General features: G+C 45.7%; 1 protein-coding gene across 1 annotated transcript in view; it reads left to right on the top strand.

Annotated features, from left to right (window-relative positions):
* Nucleotides 1–21,322, top strand: part of BAIAP2L1 (BAR/IMD domain containing adaptor protein 2 like 1) — a 490,712-nt gene that overhangs the window by 211,209 nt on the left and 258,181 nt on the right. Inside the window, exon 6 of the mRNA XM_086940727.1 lies at nucleotides 8,532–8,669. Coding sequence (XP_086796853.1) covers nucleotides 8,532–8,669 — 138 coding nt within the window. The remainder of the gene's footprint in view (nucleotides 1–8,531; nucleotides 8,670–21,322) is intronic.

The following is a 21,322-nucleotide window of genomic DNA, read 5'->3' on the forward strand; positions in this document are numbered from 1 at the left end:
TTATTTTTTTTTAAAAACAGCCTGAAAGATGTCATCAGTGCTCTTTTCTTATGGAACATTATATATGGTTCTTGGGAACATAGGGCCAGATGCATCAAGCATCCATTTTGCGATTCCTTATTAGCGAAAATTAAGGAATCGCTAATAAGGAATAGCAAAATGGAATGCATCAAGCAATCACAAAAAAAATAGCGATTCCTTAATTACGACTCGCAAATTGCGAGTCGCAATTAATGAATACCTCCCCATTCATTCCTATGGGCCTAGAGGCCCATAGGAATGAATGGGAAGACAATCTCAATTTGCGAATCGCAATTAGCGATTCGCAAATTGAGATTGCGAGTTCAAGGGTGCAGGGGTGTCCAAAGGACACCCTGTTACACCCCTGAATGTGATCTGTGCACATATGTTGCGCACACACATGCCCTTAGGGCATGTGTGTGCGCAACATGAAACTTTGAAAAATGCACAAAAGTGCATTTTTCAAAGTTTTTGCAAATTACCATGAAGTTGTACTTCATGGTAATTTGCGTGCCCTATTAGCGAATTCGCTATTTTTGATACTTTCATGCATTGCATTTAAGGAATCTCAATTAGAGATTCCTTAAATACAAACAATCGCATTTAAGCGAATTCTCTATTTGCGATTTTTGCATTTGGGATGATGCATCCCAAATGCAAAAATTGCACTCGCAAAGGGCCAGATTCTGAGAATCTGTCCCTTTTGCGAGCGCATTTCGCTTGATGCATCTGGCCCATAATTTCCAAATGTTGCTTACTCTATGGGCTGCAGAAATTGCAACTAAACAGGCTGCCTTTCCCGATTAGTCATTCAAAGAAGCCTCATTATTTGTTTAAAAGGAGGAACTTTCAACTGCGGAAAACAAAATGTTTTAAAGGTCTTTATAAAGTGTTTCTAAGTTAACATTAGATGCAAATATATTAGCTAATAAAATATCTTTGCCTTCTAAATTACTACTTTCTAGTAAAAAAAATCTACCTTCAAGATCGGAGATTACTTTTATTTTTTTTATAATGCAGCAACTGTTTGTTAAGTATAATGGTCGCGCCTTTTGTTTGGAATTATTATGACTTGATACATTGGTAGGATAATTTTTATTAATACTATATTCTCTATTATCGATTAAAAGATGTGTTTATTGAAGAAACATTGCATTTGCCATTTTCTTCCTTTTTAGGAAGGTGATTAAGGCATGTCATCCTCTAGGACCGAAATGTCAGTGATTTATCAATATAGAAACGTTATGAATAAATGCATCTAATTATTTGACATATAAACAATCCTATTAGAATGACCCTGCATGCTATACATTTGTGTCCCTGTCCCATGCCCTGAGTTGCCAACTGTAAGTAACCTATTTTTGGTGCCAGCTTCACACTAATTTCGAGAGTGTGCAAGGCCTTGATGTGAGACGGCCCTCGACATTGAGGGGTGCACCAAATGCGCTGTCTATTGTGACAGAGGACTACTGTCCTTGTCACGTGTGCAAGCACTTAGCTTTTTGGTGACAGCATACCGTGTTTTAGCAGTCCTAGTGTGACCAGTTATTTTTACCTGTGTCAAAGCAGTGGTGAAATACTGACCCATCCAAGTGAAATGTCACTGTTACTGGTGATCCCGGTGCATTGCATTTCTATCCCGAGTGCATGTGTATATGTTTGCATGTGTGTGGTCTGTGTGTTACACACATTGTACATTTCTGAGTGTACCAGAGTGAGTAAGGCCTTTGTTTTCCATTTTGATAACCCCTGGCCTGTTCATGTGAACACGATGGGGGTGAGGTTACTTTCCCAGAGACAGAAAGATCACTGGACATTCCTGAAAGTGGTAGGAGATTACCTAGACACTGGTGTGTGGAAGTAGTAAAAGAGGAAACAGTCCCCCTTTAGAAATTCAGTGAGTTTTTTTTTGTACTTCAGACATCAGTTTATTAGTCTCATGGAGTTCTGCATTTTGTGGATGATAAAGAAGGGTGGAACTGCAGTTCCTGTTGGCAGAGTGTGAAGGGTCCTTTAGAGAACCTCGTATATTCTGTAGTGCGTAGGACAATGTGTAGGACTGAGCTTTATTGTATATTAACGTACTTCTCTTTTACAAAGATAAGTACTGGGCTGGTAACTCAAGTTATTATGAGCTTATTTTACCCCACATTAACCTCCCTGCTATCACTGAGAGTTACATGCGGAAGGGATTGTTCTTTGTCCAGATGGCAGAGCCATAGTGAGACCGGCCCAGGTTCAAAAAAGACAAATTTCCACAGCCTCATAGCTCTGGCCCCGTAGCTCCTGCTTGTCCCCATTTCCACAATCTGAGCCTGACCAATCCCTACAGAGGCTCAGAGATGGGCCAGAAACCCATCTTCACAGGTAACCACTCCACCAGACAGGGATGGCAGACGTCTGTACTCTATTGGTAAAAAAGTTTCAACGATAGCTGCAACTACTGTCCGTACTTCAAACTCCCTGGCAATATTGGGGAGATACGATAGACAAATGTGGTTGGATATCTCACCATATATTGAAAAGCTTCCAGAGCCTTGAAAGATCAGAAGCCAGGAAAATATTGCATGAAGGGGAGTGCACCTCTGCAGAGATGATCGACGCAGCAGTAGAGGTGGCATCTTCAGGCAATTGGCGGGGCAGCAGTGCTGAGAAGGCAGGGTTGGCTGAAGTCAACATCCTTTTGCCAGGAGGTCCAGGCTAAGATCATCGATATGCATTATGATGGGGAGTTTCTCTTTGGCCTGCATATTGATTAGGCCCTACAGGCCTTTAAGAAGGATACATAAACTGCAGGGTCACTGGGAAGCCTGCAGTTTCGTAAATCGTCCTTTCGTGGTGACAAAGGACGTGGATCTTTTTCCAATAGAGGGGGCTACTCTCAGCAGCACTTGTACCAATCTTCGCAAGGTAACCAGCGGTATCTGCCGTACAAACAGCAAACATACGGACAGCGAGGTAACAATTACTCGCAAGGAAAATGGAAGTCTTCTTACCGGGGATGTGATTCCTCCAAGAAGCAATGAGACGTACCACCTGCCACCAACACTGCCCATCCCCAGGTCGAAAGTTGGAGGAAGAATATCCCATTTCTTCTCGAATTGGTCCAAAATTACTACGGACAAGTGGATCCTGGATGTAGTGGCCAGAGGCCACACTTTAGAATTCTTCAAAACTCCTCCAAATTCTCCTCCCAAAGGTCCACCACCAGCTCACCTCAAGGATCTGTTCTCCCAGATAAATATAATGATTCGGAAAGGAGCAATCAAAAAAATTCCTCAATTGCAAAAACGAAGAGGGTTCTATTCGAGGTTCTTCCTCATACGCAAGAAGTCAGGAGAATGACGCCCCATCCTCGACCTGCGTGCCCTCAACAAATACCTCAAAAGATTATCATTCCGTATGTTAACGCTTCAAGAAATCCTCCAGCTTCTCTCGAAGGGGATTACATGGCCACCCTCGACCTTCAGGATGCTTATTTTGATGTACCGCTCCTTCCCAGGCACAGAAAGTTCTTAAGATTCAGAGTGGCTGTCAAGGATTTTCAATTCAAGGTTCTGCCATTTGGACTTCGTTCAGCGCCCCGTGTGTTCACGAAAATATTAGCTCCAGTGGCGGCACATCTGCGCTTAGAAGGCATTCAGATTTTTCCATACTTGGACGATTGCCTTATCAAGGCCAATTCTTTAGGAACAGCAAGAGTGCATGTTCAAAGGTGCATGTCACTATTCCAGTCTCTCGGTCTCTCAATCAATCTCGAAAAATCCCATCTAACTCCGTCTCAAAGGAAGTCGTTTCTGGGAGCCACACTAGACACTCGGCTCACTCAGGCTTTCGTCTCAAAAGAAAGGCAGCTCAAGATTTTCAAGATGGCTCTCCTCTTACAACAAAAAGAGTACGTTTCAGTTCGGATGTTCAAATCTTTTCTAGGAATGATCTCATCCTGCATCCCTCTGATACCCAACTGTCGTCTCTGAATGATACCTTTACAAGAGGAACTCCGCCTCTAATGGGTGCAGGTTTCGGGGTCTTTTGACTACAGGATCAGCATAACTTACGGTACGAGAGAAGCCTTTCACTGGTGGATTCAAAGGAAAAATTTGCAAGAGGGATGTACATTCCTGACGGAAGTGCCAAGTTATACCATCGCTACGGATGCTTCCCTCGAAGGATGGGGGGCCACATCTTCAGGGAATGACCATCAATGGAAATTGGATAAGGCAACAGAAGAAGTGGCACATAAATCTGCTAGAGCTGCAAGCTGTTTTTCTGGCCTTGAAGTCCTTTCGAACAGTAATCAAGGGGTCTGCAGTTCTAATCCGGACAGACAATACAAAAGGTATGCATTACTTAAACAAGCAAGGGGGTACAAAATCGGCCCTTCTTTCTCAGCAAGCCCAGGAGATTTGGGATTTGGCTCTGGATCACAAGATAAATCTTTCGGCAGTTCATGTTCCAGGAATGTCCAATGTACTAGCGGATTCTCTCAGCAGATCTGCAATATCCAACCACGAATGGGAGATCCATCACCAACTCTGGACCGAGTCTTTCGGGAGTGGGGTCAACCCGACCTGGACTTGTTTGCAACAATTCAGAACCGAAAATGCCCACACTTTGCAAGCTGGATTCCCCACAAGGACTCATACGGAGATGCGCTTTCGATAAATTGGTCTCAGATATATACATACGCCTTTCCTCCGGTTCCTTTGGTTCCCAGAGTCATCCGGAAAATGCCTCTGGGAACCATTCTCATTACGCCCAGGTGGCCTCGCCAATATTGGTTCACCGTGCTTCTCCTCCTCTCGGAGTGCGATCCCATTCAGTTTCCACCAATACCGAATCTACTGACCATGCAAGGGGTCAGATTTGTCACCCGGACCCAGCTTCCTTGAAATTAGCTGCTTGGCTCCTCAGCACATTGAATTCGCCCATTTAAATATCCCTGCGGATTGTCGAGAGGTTTTAGCCAATGCTAGAACGCATGCCACAATTAACACTTACAAGCTTAAATGGAAAAGGTTCTGTACCTGGTGTCACTCTGCCAATTTACATCCAATTCATGCTAAACCAGAACAGATCTTGCCTTTCTTTCTTCATTTGGCTAGATCGGGCTTATCTCATTCCACACTGAAGGTGTTTTTGGCAGCCATTTCCGGATTTCGTCAAGATGGCTCTAACTCTCTTTATTCTGCTAGAATAATTCAACAATTTTTTGAAGGTCTATTCCGAATGTTTCCTCCTATTAGAAGTCCACCTCCATCCTGGTATTTAAATGTGGTACTCGCTCAGTTCATGCATCACACCTTTGAACCTATTCATAAAGTGGATCTCAAATTCCTTTCATGGAAGGTTTCTCTACTTTTGGCACTGACGTCAGCACGTAGGGTCAGCGACATTCAGGCATTCACCATCAAGTCTCCTTTTTTACAATTCACTTCAAATTCAGTGGTGCTTCGTATCTGTACATTCGGGTTTCCATATATTGTTACTAGGGCCTAATGGTCTGTTACGATGGTGAATGGTTTTCCATAAATTAACATGTTGTAGTGTTCACACGCCCATACCACTGCTAGACTTTCCTTCTCGGGCTGGGACTATGCCCTTTCAATGTCTGACAAACTCTTGCTTGCATATGCGACAATTTGCCTGGGCGAGTCTCTTCCAGGCATGTGTTGTGTTAGGATTACTCCTAAGCCTACCGGCTGGCGTCGACAGTCAGCTCAGTCCATATTGATGGGTCAAAATAAGCACAATGATCTACAGCCATTACTGCGTGTCTGATGGCCTCAAAAGCCCTACCACATTCCTGTGTCCGGAGAAATCTCTGACCCTGCTTTGTTAGGTCCCGTAGTGGTGTGCTCACTGTGGCAAAGTCTTTTATGTAACCAGCACAGTAGCTTGCTAAACCAAGGAATGACCTCACTTCTGCTACTTCTGTTGGAGGTCTTGCTTTTTCCAGTGTCTCCACTTTGCTGGGATCCTGCCTCATCCCCCCCTTTTTTTTTTAAGAGGTTTCCTAAGAATACTAGTTCCCTTCTCCACAGTTCGCACTTGTCTTCATTTAAAGTAAGGCCTGCTTGTTCCAACTGGTTGCAGACCTCATGTAGAGCCTTGTCGTGCTCCTCATCTGAACGGCTGAATACCAGGATGTCATCACTGTAATTCAAACTGTTCTTCACCAGCCTTATTACTTGCCATATAATCTCTTGAAATATCTCTGCTGCTGATGATATTCCAAAGCGGAGTCGTTTGTAGCGAAAAAGACCCATGTGAGTGGAGAATGTAGTGATGTACCGTGATTGCGGATCAAGCTCCAGTTGATGATATCGTTCACACAGATCTAGCTTTGAGAATCTGCATGCACCTGTGAGACAGCTGATCGTGTCATTGGGGTGAGGTCCTGGGTGCCTTTCCCTCTCGATTACCCCGTTTGGTATTCTCATGTCAACTCATATGCGAATCTTTGATGTGTTCTTCTTTGGTACTGCTGATATTGGAGATACCCGGGGGGGTCGGTCCTTTAGCTTGCTCTATGATATCTTGCGCCAGCAAGCTTTGTATTTCTTCTTCGACTTGTGTTGTATGGGCACTCTTCGGTGATGCTGAGCCACGGGTTTGATAGCTTCATTGATATATAGTGTTATTTGCTTTTCCTTTAGTTTGCCCAGCCCTTGTAGATAGGTTTGATGTTCCCTCAGAATGTTCTGTCTTTCTGGCATGTTGTAGGTCTTTGCTAAGAGACCCATCACCTGTGCGGTGATGTTGCTTAGCAGACAGGATGCTGGCATGTCACCTCGTACTAACATTTATTTCCTCTTTGACCGACCTTACTTTGTAAGTTAGTGTCTCTGTGAACTTCCCCATGTTCACCACTGGTCTTCTTGAGCCCCAGGTGAATACATCAACAGTTGATGGTGATAGTGGTGGTTTCACCCTCCATCTTCTCATATTCGGACATCACATGATGTTGCATGTAGCTCTACTGTCTAATACGAAGCTTGTGCTGTGGCTTCCTACCTCAATATTCACCGTCGCTGTTTTCTTTATCTGGTGTTTTTCTACGAGATGAATGTGTTCTGGCGCGCGATCTTCCGTTGGTGCCTCAGACATCAGATACAGTTGTTCCGCAGCCTCTGGCGTGTTTACTCCATCCGATTCAGTTGAGGGACTGCGATTCTGTGTTTGTATTTGCCGTGCGTATCTGCTTGTCACTGTCCCTGGTCTTGCTGGTCTCCCTCGCTCGCTTTTGAACGGTCAACTCATGCAGGCGCTTGCGAAGTGGTTTTCTCTGTTGCATTTTCGGCATTTGTGGCCCATTGCTGGGCAGGCGCCGGCATGTGGAAATTCAAGTCCGCATCAATAGCATGTTCTTTCTTGCTTTTTCCGTGGTGGCAGTGTATTGTCTCTTTTTCTGGGGTGGGGCCTATAGAGACACCGTGCGTGTCACTTCAGCGCTGGGGGGGATGCCACGCGGAGCTGAACAGCGCCACCTATCGGCATGCAGAGGTTTCCAGATCCAGTCTGACACCTGAGGAATAGTCCAAGGTAAGGAATCTGTGACTAGATAGTTTCTACCAGAGAAGGCATTACCGAAGGTAGTAACTTGTTCTTTACTGCCTCATGCAAAACTCATAGGAGCATAAGACTGCTTTATTGGCCTGCCATTTAAGTAAAAAAAATTGAAGCAGTCATCACTACAAATCCACTCCAAATTAACTGCTGGGAGGGACGTGGGGGCTGCAATGTACAATCTTGTCAAAAGCTTTTATGGGGCTCTGATCACTGAACCCAATTGTGTGACACCTTATGGTAGCTGAGGTTACCTGACTTATTGAAACTATATCACAAAAGTTGGCTAAGCCTGCTTTTGTGTTCTATAACTAAGTAAAGAAGCATCAGTACTGGCCCTGAATAGAGCAAATAGCCAGGCTGATCCCTCTTTGCGACAAACCAGGTAACTTGAAAATAGGATCACTGCCAGTTGCCCCCCATGTTTAGGTCAAACCGGCACTGCACTGCTGCGGTTGGACTGATGGGTCTAAAATACCAGTTCTGAAACCCCAGCAGTACAGATACAGTGATGGGAGTGCTCCCTCCCCTCTAAAGTCCAGAATAGATCCTTTCTTTACCATCCTTTGACCTCGGCCCTAGCATTTCCACAGGTGTCTGTAGTTTTGCTGCCTCTGTGCCAACAAAAAGAGTAGGGGAACTGGTATTTAATCCTACCTTCGATGCCTGAAGGGCATAGACGGTAGAATCAGTGATGAGACATGGAGGATATGGGGCTTTTCAAAGAGTCCAAAGCTTAAAGGATTGTTTATAGAAGAGCCTGACGATTTACTGATGTAGGACTTTCAGTCAGTTGTGCAGTTAAAGTTGGTTTACTTCAGTGTAACATGAAAATGTGGAATTTAATGCGATCTACTTAACTAACATCGGTGCCATGGAGTATTAATAAATGTTAAATCTATTTTCATCTATAAGCAAATAATTTATTTTTTTCATTATAGGCAACTCTTAAAAAGTACCAAACTGACCACAGAAGTAAGGTAGACTCTTTGGAACGGTCCCAAGCAGAACTAAAAAAACTCAGGCGGAAAAGTCAAGGTGCGAGGAATGCAACAAAATATGATCACAAAGAAGCCGAGGTTTGTATTCTGTATTTTTTATATGTTAAGATAGAGTTTGTCATGTGTAATTGAGGGTATGATTGCCTTTGTATTCTCTTTATTTAACTAGTTAGTGTACTTGAGTTTGATATGGGAAAGTTAAGTTTCAGGTTGAGAAAGGGAGGGAAAGGTTGATTTGGTTTGGGATTGGAGTGACCCCACTGGTCATTTTTCACTTTAGAGTTTCCATAGTAACTATTAAGTAACTGCCATTGTAAGCAGTGCTGGATGGATCAACACCAACGGAGAAAAATAAACTACAACTGCTGTGCCTTTAACTTGTTACACTTTCAAAATCATGTTCTCTGGCATTAAGAGGTGGAATACAGATTCCCTTGTTGAAGCTGAAAGCATTAACTGTAATGATTTTGAAAAGAGTAAAGGATTACAATAAAATATGTCAAGTAATTTCTTGGAGCGTGACTGCTTCCTTTGCTCCTTTAAAATGCAGTTTATTTTATTTCAGTTTGTTTTAAATTTGTTAGAAAGGATGCAACCTCCAGGGTTTGCCGTAATTCAGCTGAGCAATATAGAATGTATATAATGTTAATAATGTTAAATAAATGAGTATGAACAAATACACCAGATATGAAGCAGTTCAGTGAAGAAGTGCCTGTATTCAGGAGCTGATTGGCTCCCACATGTGCTTCAGTTACCTTCAAGTGTTTTGTAATATAGTCATCTCTAACCCAGACATGTTTAGGAATTGAAGCCGCCATTCACAAACAGCTGGGGAATTCTACCTAGCCAATGTCTAGGTACACACAAGCTAGCCAACAGTATTGCAACAAATGTGGTATTGTCCTATTTAGATGAGATGTCAGGTTAAACGCCTAACACTATCAATTTGTCTGACTACTAAATAGGAGTGCAGAGCTACTTATTTAATTCCTGAAAGACTGTGGACCAGAAGCCTTCAATGTTAACAGTCTATGAAGATATGGAATGTATCAACGTTTAACGTGGAACATCTGAAAGCTTGAGGGATATGGTGATTGCTCAAGACATATATTTGTTTGGGTGTGATAGATATCTTGAATAAATGTAAAATGATGAGCCTGGAGGCGAGAAACACTCATAATGTTATCACCCATATATGTGCTTCGAATAATTTAATCTACCGTAATACTGTGTCATTTTATCAGTCCAACTATCGACCAAGCGTTGTACGTTTTCTGGCTGTTACTCCAGAAAGAAATCTGGCAAGCATGGGCTTGAAAATTTATATGACACTGTTCCCAAACAGACAGTGTGGGCTGTCAATCAATTATCGAGGGATTGAATACTCTTTTGGAATATATACCTTGCCTGTACTTATGTATCTTTTTATTTATTTCTTTACTCCTAATTCAGTATCTCCAAAGCACCAAGTTATATCTCACCCTATTCCTCTCTCAATATATCCTCTACATATATACCTTCAGTGTACTTTTGTAGCTTTATATTTTATCAGCATCTCCAGTTCACTACCCTGTATCTTACCCTATACCTCTCTCAATATATCCTCTACCTCCACACTCTGACTCATCCCAAACCCAATTATACTACGTGATCCCCAAAATAACCCTTTGTAGACTCTTCCATTCTCTACACTACCCTGCATCATCTTATACCTCCTTAACTATTCAGATCTCCCAAACAAGCCTTTCTAAACCCTTTCCTCATGTATCCATCCTAGACTCATCCGATACTTCATCTTTCTCCCTAATCCACTTTTAGAGACTCTTCTCCTCTCCATTTCTCCTTTACTCTTCCTAAACATCCTCCTACTGCTATGATTTCCAAATAAACCCTTTCTAGACCTTTCCCTCTACTATCATTTTCAAACCAACTAACAGACTTGCAAGTCACCACTCAAATGAATTTAATATTTTCCTAAACTAATTTACCACTAATCCTTTTTGGGTTCCGAAGTAGTATGATACTTGCCGAAAAGCACTTTGACGCCTCGCCAGGTGTAGTAAGCACTATATAAATAAAATTACAGTAAGGGACCGAAAGCAAATTTAATTAAAATCTGCCAGATGAATGGATAGGACACTGCTTTTTCTTCACTCAGCAGGATCATCCCAGCTGGCCGTCTAGTTACTATACTTATTTCAAAAATGGTGTGGCAGGGCTAGTGTGGGTGGTAGTATGTTGTGTGGGAATGAAGCAACGCTGCATAGAATCTACCCATACATTTATCCAGGGTGATAGTCTATTGGTTAAGATTTTAGCATAGATCTTAGAATAACTCTTAACATGTGAAATATGGCGATATGACCCACCGTCTTTGCTATCTTTATCCTTTAAACAAAATGGCAAAATGAGTCTCCTTCTATGAAGAATGAAAAAGTTTTTTTTAAACAAGTTCGATATTTGTAGTATGCAGGCTACTAGAACAATTGAAAATGTTACATAGAATTCTGAGGGGGGAGAATCTGGACCTAAAGCCTTACCCGTGGTCAAGACTTGAATCAGCTTTTTTGATTTGATGCTTGGTGGGAGATTGCGGGTTCCAGTAGGCCGATTTGAGTATTGATGATCTGAGGCAAGCTGATTGGCTCTAAATTAGTTTATATCAGTTCAGCACTACCCAGACCATCATTACAATATAGAGTAGAATAATATTTATGAAAGACTGAAATGATGCAATTTCTGTCCCAGATTTCTGACCTCTTTGAATCTTGCATAACCTCCATGTTATTACCAATAGCTTGTTTCTTGAGCTTCAAGTCTAAGATTCTTCAAGTATTCCCTGTTCTGAAGCAAACTAAGACAGATCTGAGTAGCTGTCTGAATAGCCTTGTCCTATAGATTCTTTTTGAGCAGCATTTAATTGTGTTCATTTTGTTGTATATCATTTCCCTCATAGAGGGCGGTGAATTGGTTTGTATTGAGGATGTGTGTTCAGTTTCAAGATTAGGGACAGATATTCTAAATAGTGCTGCACCCCATTTTGTCAGTTTAACCCTAGGTATTGTAAATGTAAGTGGTGGACCTCTGAGTGTGTTTAGGCAAATCACACTCCATGAATGTAGTGGTTAAATTAGTTTAGTTCCATCAGTGATGGTTTTGAACATATATGTTTGAATCTTTGGGCTAGAGAGAAGGTTTCTGTCAAATGTCCACTTGAAATGTTTTATCAAAATGTCGAAGAATCTCTCAGATATACTCAATATCTGTGGGTTATGATCCAACATTATATTGGGCTATTATTAAATTGAATAGAAGGGACACATATGCTGTGCGACTAAGAAAAAATCACTGTATGCACACATTTTGTGTGGAGCAGAATAAATTATATGTAAAGCCTGGATAATTTGGGTGAAAATGATGGCAGCAGTCCTTAACCACATATGAAGTCATTATGTGGTGAAGCACTGTATGGGGATGTTCCATATGTGAGGACCCCCTTGGATTAGTTCTGTGAAGGATGGGATGAATAACTACATTTACATCCCCACAAGTGATATTGGGTCCTTCCTAAATGACATTCTTTCAAGAATGATCTTTGTGAAAAACATGTGTCACAACTGTTGGGTGCATAAAGCAGACATCCTCCTGGGGGACCTCAACTTCCATCTGGAGAACAACAACGACCGCAACACCAGCACCCTGCTCGACAACCTCGCCAATCTTGGACTCAAGCAACTGGTGTCCACCCCCACCCACCTCGCCGGACACACACTGGACGCAGTCTTCTCCTCCAGCACAGACATCGACTTCAGCCACGCCACAGAGCTTCAATGGACGGACCACAGCTGCGTCCACTTCACCTTCAAGAGAACGACGACCCACCACCACCAGCAACAGGCCGCCCGCAGAAGCTGGAACAAGATCACAGCAGACCAGCTTGCCACCTCCCTGAGCCAGCACCCTCCTGCCAGCTCAGCGAACCCCAGCCAGGCCGCCGACAACCTCACGAAGTGGATCATCATCTGCGCGGACGAGCTCGCCCCGCTGAGGACCCCGCCCAGCAGACCCGGCAGCAAGAAAGCCCCGTGGTTCACCGACGAACTCAAGAGCTCCAAGAAGAACTGCCGAGCCCTCGAGAAAGTCTGGAGAAGGGAACCTACACCGGACAACAGGACCTCCCTCAAGCTTGCCACCCGGAAGCACCACCAGCTGATCCGCGCCGCCAAGAAAACAGCATTCAAGGACCGGTTGGACAACAACGCACACAACTGCAAGGAGCTCTTCAACATTGTGAAAGAGCTTTCCATCCCCAGCGCAGGAAACAACGACATCACCCCATCGCAAGACCTCTGCAACTCCCTCGCTTCATACTTCCACAACAAGATCGCGGACATACACAACAGCTTCAACAACCAACCAACGCACACCATGACCGAACAACCACCCCCCCCCCACCACCACCCTCCACGCCTGGACCCCGATCAGCACCGAAGACACCATCCGCACAATGAACTCCATCCACTCCGGATCACCGACCGACCCCTGCCCTCACCACGTCTTCAACAAGGCCGACGCTGTCATCGCACCCCACCTGCGGGACATCATCAACACCTCCTTCGACACCGCCACCTTCCCTGAGAGCTGGAAACACGCCGAACTCAGCGCTCTACTCAAGAAACCAACAGCGGACCCCACCGAACTCAAGAACTACCGCCCCATCTCGCTCCTCCCGTTTCCAGCCAAAGTCATCGAGAAGACCGTCAACAAGCAGATGGCCGCCTTCCTCGAGACGAACGGATCCCTCGACCCCTCACAGTCCGGCTTCCGAGCCAATCACAGCACCGAGACCGCCCTCATCGCCGCCACCGATGACATCCGAGCCCTGATGGACAATGGAGAAACAGCGGCCCTCATCCTCCTAGACCTCTCCGCGGCATTCAACACTGTCTGCCACCACACCCTAGTACAGCGCCTCAGCAACGTCGGAATCCAGGACAAGGCGCTGGAATGGATCATCTCCTTCCTCGACGGAAGAACACAGAGTCCGCCTACCAGCGTACAAGCCAGAGGCCTCCGAAGTCATCTGCGGCGTCCCTCAAGGGTCATCTCTGAGCCCCACCCTCTTCAACGTCTACATGAGCCCCCTCGCGGCCATCGTACGCAAACACAACCTCAGCATAATCTCCTACGCCGACGACACCCAGCTGATCCTCTCCCTGACCAACGACCCCGCCTCCGCCAGAGCCAACCTGCACGAAGGGATGAAAGAGGTAGCCGAGTGGATGACGACCAGCCGCCTGAAACTGAACTCTGACAAGACGGAGGTCCTCATCCTGGGCTCTTCACCCTCCACCTGGGACGACTCCTGGTGGCCTCCCGCCCTGGGCACCGCACCCAAACCGACAGACCATGCACGCAACCTGGGCTTCATCCTGGACTCCTCCCTCTCCATGACCAGGCAAGTCAACAACGTCTCCTCGGCGTGCTTCAACATCCTACGCATGCTACGGAAGATCTTCTGGTGGATCCCCACCGAGACCAGGAAGACCGTCACCCAGGCCCTCGTCACCAGCCGACTGGACTACGGCAACGCCCTCTACGCCGGTACCACCGCCAAGCTCCAGAAGAGACTCCAGCGGATCCAGAACGCCTCAGCCAGACTCATCCTCGACATCCCACGAACCAGCCACATCACCGGACATCTGAGAGACCTTCACTGGCTCCCCGTCAACAAAAGAATCACCTTCCGCCTCCTCACCCACGCACACAAAGCCCTACACGACCAAGGCCCGAGCTACCTCAACAGCCGAATCAACTTCTACGCTCCCAAACGCCACCTCCGATCAGCCAACCACGCCCTCGCCGCCGCCCCCCGCATCCGAAGAGCGACTACGGGAGGAAGGTCCTTCTCCTACCTGGCCGCCAGGACCTGGAACTCCCTCCCTCCCGACCTGCGCCTGACCCAAGACCACCTCTCCTTCAGGAAGAAGCTGAAGACCTGGCTGTTCGAGCAGTAGCGGCACCCCCCCCCCCCCCCCCCCCCAGCGCCTTGAGACCCTACGGGTATGTAGCGCGCTATATAAGTGTCACTGATTGATTGATTGACATGGCTAATAGAAATTCTCTCAGAAAGCCAGCTGTCACTGACATTGGTGCATTGCCAGTCTTGACTCTATTAAGAACGCCAACCTCCCGAATGGTAAAATCTTGTGAGTTGCCTCCAGGATTGTAAAAGCTAATTGTCTTTGTTTGTGTCTATCATATTCTATCAGATGTTTTTCTTGAAGACATTGAAACTCCGGGACAATATATCTGAACTCATTTTGCACATTCCACAGCTTACCAACAGATTACAGAGTATTAACATCTCAAGATAACATTGTTATGCAATAAAATGAAGGTGTAGACGATTGACACTGAACTATATGTATGATCATTTTGGTGTTGCCACAGAATTTGCCTTCCATTTTTTCTGATGTAACCCAATGCCTTCCCACCGATTTCTGTCCCAAGTCCACCCGTACCCACCCAAGCAAAGGATTCTAAACCCCAGAGGTTCTCCTACCAAATGTGGGCTACCACCAAATTTGAACATAACTCCCTTCTTCCCTAAAAGGTGCGTTTAAAGTGGGAGAGTATATACCTCTTCCATGGGTGGAAAGAAAACAAATCTTAACCGCCTGTATAGAAAAAGAAGAGGAGAAGATATTAAAAAAGAAAAAAGGCAGTTAAATGCCCTGAGTTTTCAGTCGACATTGGATAACCGCGCAGTTAGCCAAAAGTGGCGGTGTGGCAAAAGTATCTGAATTGCAACAAAGAACAAGCATTTACAATGCAATAGGTCTCATAGCATTAAAGTTTGAGTTATTGGCATTGTGTATGACAATGCCGTTGCATAAAATTTTTAGCAAACGTTGAATTGGTGAGCAGTGAGTGTGTGCAAGAGTATGCTGTTCTTGAAAGCAGTGTGGTAGAGAGTGCAGTAATTTGGGTGACGTGAGCAATGTGGATGAGGTGAGATTACAGGAGTGAGTGTAACTCGACAAAATGTGTTTAATTGCATACCAGTGACACCTCACGCACGGGCTCACAGCTGTTATTATTCACACAGCTTTGATGATGCACCTCACGTACGGGGCTGACGCAGTTATTATTCACACAGCTCTGATTATGCACCTCACGCACGGGGCTCACAGCTGTTATTATTCACACAGCTTTGATGATGCACCTCACGTACGGGGCTGACGCAGTTATTATTCACACAGCTTTGATGATGCACCTCCTGCATGGGCTCAGTTGTTATTTACACAGCTCTGATGATGCACCTTACGCTCGGGCTGACAGTTATTATTCACACAGCTCTGATGATGCACCTTACGCACGGGGCTGACACAGTTATTATTCACACAGCTCTGATTATGCACCTCACGCACGGGCTGACAGTTATTATTCACACAGCTCTGATGATGCAGCTTACGCATGGGGCTCACAGCTGTTATTATTCACACAGCTTTGATGATTCACCTCCTGCACGGGCTCACAGTTGTTATTCACACAGCTCTGATGATGCACCTTGCGCACGGGGCTGACACAGTTATTATTCACACAGCTCTGATGATGCACCTTACGCACAGGGCTGACAGTTATTATTCACACAGCTCTGATGATGCACCGTACGCACGGGGCTCACAGCTGTTATTATTCACACAGCTTTGATGATGCAACTCACGCACGGGGCTGACGCAGTTATTATTCACCTCCCGCACGGGGCTGACACAGTTATTATTCACACAGCTCTGATGATGCCCCTTACGCACGGGGCTGACACAGTTATTATTTACACAGCTCTGATGATGCACCTTACGCACGGGGCTCACAGCTGTTATTATTCACACAGCTTTAATGATGCAACTTACGCACAGGGCTGACTACAAGGGCAATAGTTTTTGAAAACCCTGGTTTCCTCTATCATCAATTCGCCCTGTAAAACGTGGGCACCCAGCATAATATCAACGGACCTATTTGTAATGATGCATTATGTATTTGTGTAACCTCAATCAGGCCACCTTCTCTTAATCTGTAAACTTGAGTGAATGCCTAACTTGTTAATCTGTAACTCAGACCGCGTGTAACTGTTGTACAGAGAAGTACTGACACCTACTTCCGAGTTACTATTTGTTCTTATGTAATTTACTCCAATCTATTGTAAAGCGCCCTGACACCTCTCGGTAAAGTACGCGCTATATGCATAAATAGCTAAATAAATAAATAAATTCAACCTGTATAATTCGGTCATCCTGTGTGACGTGCGCACCCTGTGTGGGTTGGGAGGGGGGGGCACTCTCCCCTTCCATGAGCCTGGCGGGGGAGGGATGCTCTCGAACATTCACCCTATGGGACAGCCTGTGCCCTGCCTCAGACTGACACCCCCTCCCCCCGCCCCCCCTCACCAGCCTGACAGGCTGACCCTCCCGCCTCCCCTCCAGCCGCAGCATTCCTCAGTCCAACTTGTGCATCTCTGCAAAGTACACTGCGTTCAGGGCAGGCACCGCCCCAAACAGGCAGGCAAATGAAGGGGTCCTAGAACATGCTCAGGGGCATCAAAAACGACAGGGCACCCCAAAACACCAGAGTGAAGAAAGGGGGGGAGGGGCGGGGGGCGCTTCTGTCTGAAACACCCCTTTCCCAGAAGAACCGGCCTCGCTGCTGCTTAAACCCCTCTTTATGTATTCTTTTGTGCTATATAGAGCTCACTAGACACAAGGCATCGCAGCGCTATACCACATTACACTTGAAAATCTAGTAAACAGTTTATTGGGAGACATCGATGATGAGAAAACACAGGCGCTCACTTCACACAGCTCACATTTATCCAGAAAGCATCCTTATCACCCCCCCCCCCCCCCCCCCCCCTCCTCAAGAAGTGCACAGAAGAGGCGGTTCAGACAGAAAGCGCTTTGAGGCTGTCTAGGCAGGTTGGCAAATTGGCTCATTAGCCCGTATATGATATTGCCGATTGGCCAAGATAAAGGACTTGTGTGGGGGCGCCGGGACTTGTGACCAGCATTCCAAGGCCCTGCTGCATGCAGTCACTGTCTGCCACACGTTACCGGCACCAGAAACCCTGCACGGAATCTCTTCAGCCCAAGATGACACGGGGTGTGGACCTTTCAGAACAGTTTTCCGTGAGCCTTTGTATAGCGCCTTGATTACAAAAAGAGCACACTCAAGGATAGCGCGCAGTTTCCCCATTTAAAGTTTCCCGCCTGCTGGAAAAAAGACTCACGTCTTGTTAAATTATGAGTGGTTGTAAAATGTTAATTTTGGCGCTTTTTTACTATGTTAAATCGCCTTTTATTTTGTTGCTTTGTGTTGGAGGTTTCATGTGTTATGTTATCAGTTGAAGTTTTTGTTTATCTAACATTGTGTGACATTTTGTTACGTTACACACGTGACATTACGTTTACTATTACGTTATATTTTATGATCAGATCCCTCTACATTGTGTAATCTACGTTATGACTTTGCTTTCTGATGGTTTGATAAGTATTTTAGGAGATACATATCCAAGTCACCTCTGGGCGCTATCCCGCTGCCGCAGTTTCCCCCATACATACCGACCCTCTTGCACCCCTCGCAGCTGTGCCATGCATTATTACCATCAAAAACGCCTCCTTCAGATCTGCGATACCACCATCCTGATGTTTCATGCACGGAGTTTTGTGTTCCAATTCAAAATGAAGGCGTGAGCGAAACCGAAACTTTCCGTGGGGCGGGACTTCAGTCTTCGGAAGCCCGCGCACGCGCCCACGGAGTGCCACGGAGAGAAGCAGTGCTCCGAGGGAGAGCCCCGCGGTGGCGGCTGAAGTCTGGAGTGTCGGTATGTGGGGGAGGGGGCGCTCGGTGCACTTGTGTGTGTGTGCGCGCGCGGGTGTGTGTATATGCGACGGCGGCGGGGGGGTTCTTTGTATGTGTGGGTGCGTGCGTGCATGGGCGCTCGTGTGTGTGTGTGTGTCTCTGGGTATGCGCATGCGTGTGTGGTGTTGGCGCTTCCCAGGAGACAGCAGCTGGCCACAGCGAGCGCGTTCGCGAGTGCGTGGCCAGCTCAAATCGCCTCCTCGGAGTGAAAATGCGCACGGCCAGGTGCTGTCTCCTGGGAAGCAGACCCAGCAACAATAGATCTCTGGCGAGACAGCGCTTACGCGCTGTGCAACGCCACGAGACCTAAAAAAGGATGAGTCTTATATACAGTTTTCACCTGAATCCGTTCCTGTAAAAAGATTTGTGCTCTTGTGGCCTTGGAATGAAGGGATTGGTGGTGCAGAGACTTGAAAAATATTTAGTTTACGATATCCACATTTCTGTCACTGCATTTCGGAAAGAAAAGACCCTGTAGTCTACTGGGCCCTAGGGTATCTGGACCTTGAACACAGGCAAGTAAAGATGAAAGCTGCACATCAAAATCATTGTAATTACCTCAGTATAATAATCAATTCTTAGGAGTCAATGATGAGACTTGATGTGAGTTGTAAGGGTTTTATGCTAATCTTTTAGTAAATATCCTTTTATCAATCTATACTACTATTATAAAGAGAGAACTGTGTCCTTTGAGCCAGGTAAACTCGAAAAGTACACCACCAATCACAACACCCAATACAGCGTTGGAAAGGGGAGGTCAAGGAGATGGACATAGGCTATAGAGCACCACACCATATACATTGGGGGGGTGAGGACGTTAGGGGAAAAGTAGTCCATATGGGCGTATGCATACAGTGATTGCACACGGCGTACGGTGTCGTCACAACGCTTGAGAGAGGCGCAATGGCGTGTAGGCGTGAAGTCACATCAACGCGACGTTCGCTGTCCGGACGGGAGCGCAGAAAGGAGCAAGGGACCCACACCCGACGTGCGGGGAGGAGCGGCGGCACGGGACCGAATCACAACATTGGAGTGCCCAACGCGGGGAGGAGCGGCGATGCTGGTGGAAGCGCTGGAAGGAGCAAGGGACCCACACCCGACATGCGGGGAGGAGCGGCAGCGCGGGACCGAGACCCAACATTGGAGTGACCAGCGCGGGGAGAAGCGGCAAAGCAGGTGGGGAAGGAGCGGCGATGCTACACCCGACATGCGGGGAGGTAATTTGACTTACTGGCAGAAATACCCGGACACGGTGTGAGTGGGAAGGGGCCCCGAACGTACTCAGTAATCAAAGCTGGTTTTTGCTATAATATTGGCGCTCGGAGGCAGAGTTCAGGCAACAGTGGGAGGGACTCTGTATTGCAAACCCAAGAGCAAGCAGAGGAAGTCCCGGTGGATGGGGGCTCTGCAAGTTGAGGGAGAAGCGGCAAAGCAGGTGGGGGAGGAGCGGCGATGCGGGTGAATACTCTAGCAAAGCCTACCCGGACAACGTCGGGACGGGCTGCTAGTACAATATATAACATATAAAGCGTGTGCCATAAGTAATTCCCTATTCTAAGTATTGAGACAAGAAAGGTAGTTCGAACCATAAAGAGTTCGAAATCGACAGGTGTAAGCATAAAGCTTAGGCAGTTCAAATAACACTTCCCATGAAGAGGAGTTTAGAATATTCAGTGGAGTCTTCAAAGGTAAACCATAGATTCTGGTGAATTGAAAAATAGTTTCAGTGAATAGCTCGATGAAGAGCTTGGAAAAGTCTGCGCAGAGAATATGGGTAACGGTATGAAAGGAAGCTCACAGGGAAGTCACCTGGGAACGTCTGCCACACAGCCTAGGAAACATGCACTATTATGATATTTCGATATCTACAGCTAATACAAATGTTGCTAAAGTCAAGACTCTTTATCCAATCAGGGTACGATGTCTTCATTGGAACGGAAAGCTTCCACTGTCTAAGTTACGTTTAAACAAATGTCTTACAGACCTTTTAAAGCATTTTACTCATTGAAGCTTAGTGCCCACTATTCAGTTCTCAACAAAACAGTTCACGGTTAGGTCTGACATTACATACATGAAATCATCACTTTTTCAATATCCTAATTCACAAGTCATGTCTATAAATAAACAGCTAAATACATTTTGACAACATTATTTGGTACACTATTGTAGTCTATGAGCAGGGTAATCTATTTATGGGAAGGTAAAAAAACGATCCTTCCTAACAATAATCAAGCTAGTTCAGCACCTTCTCTCATTGTACTCTTCACATCTTCATATTACCAAGAATGTTGGCCTAAGATCCGTAAAAGAAAAGAAAAACTGTATTCAAAAGCATTTCTAAGTAACATGGTTCACTATGAAAGTCTAGTACTCCCATTTGCCATGTTAAAAATGTGATTTCTCATTTAAGGCCTACACGATATTTCTACATGTTAATTGCATTAATTTGCATTTAGTAAAAGCTCTAGCATAATCGTCTTATGCAATTGCCATCTGAAGATGACAGCATAAAATGCTGTGTCCGTGCTGAGTAGTAAATGCCCCCCTTATTGTCCCACTCCTTGCTGCCTTCCATGAGTCCAAAAATGAAATGTCTTCTCTTTGTGAGCTCAACTTATTCCGCTATGTTGACATTGGCTTGCAGCTTCACTTCTGTTAGTCTTGGCAGCCACCCACTGCTCCCTCTGAACTTCCAGGGCAGCTTCCATCCACCGAAGGAAAACACCGTTCCTCATGGAAAGCTGCTGCAGCCTGCCTGAAACTTAAGCGACCTGGTTTCTTGACCTGTTGGAGTAATAAAAATGAAGGTAGCA

Source organism: Lissotriton vulgaris, chromosome 10 (assembly GCF_964263255.1).
Source record: "Lissotriton vulgaris chromosome 10, aLisVul1.2, whole genome shotgun sequence".
NCBI classification, from domain to species: domain Eukaryota; kingdom Metazoa; phylum Chordata; class Amphibia; order Caudata; family Salamandridae; genus Lissotriton; species Lissotriton vulgaris.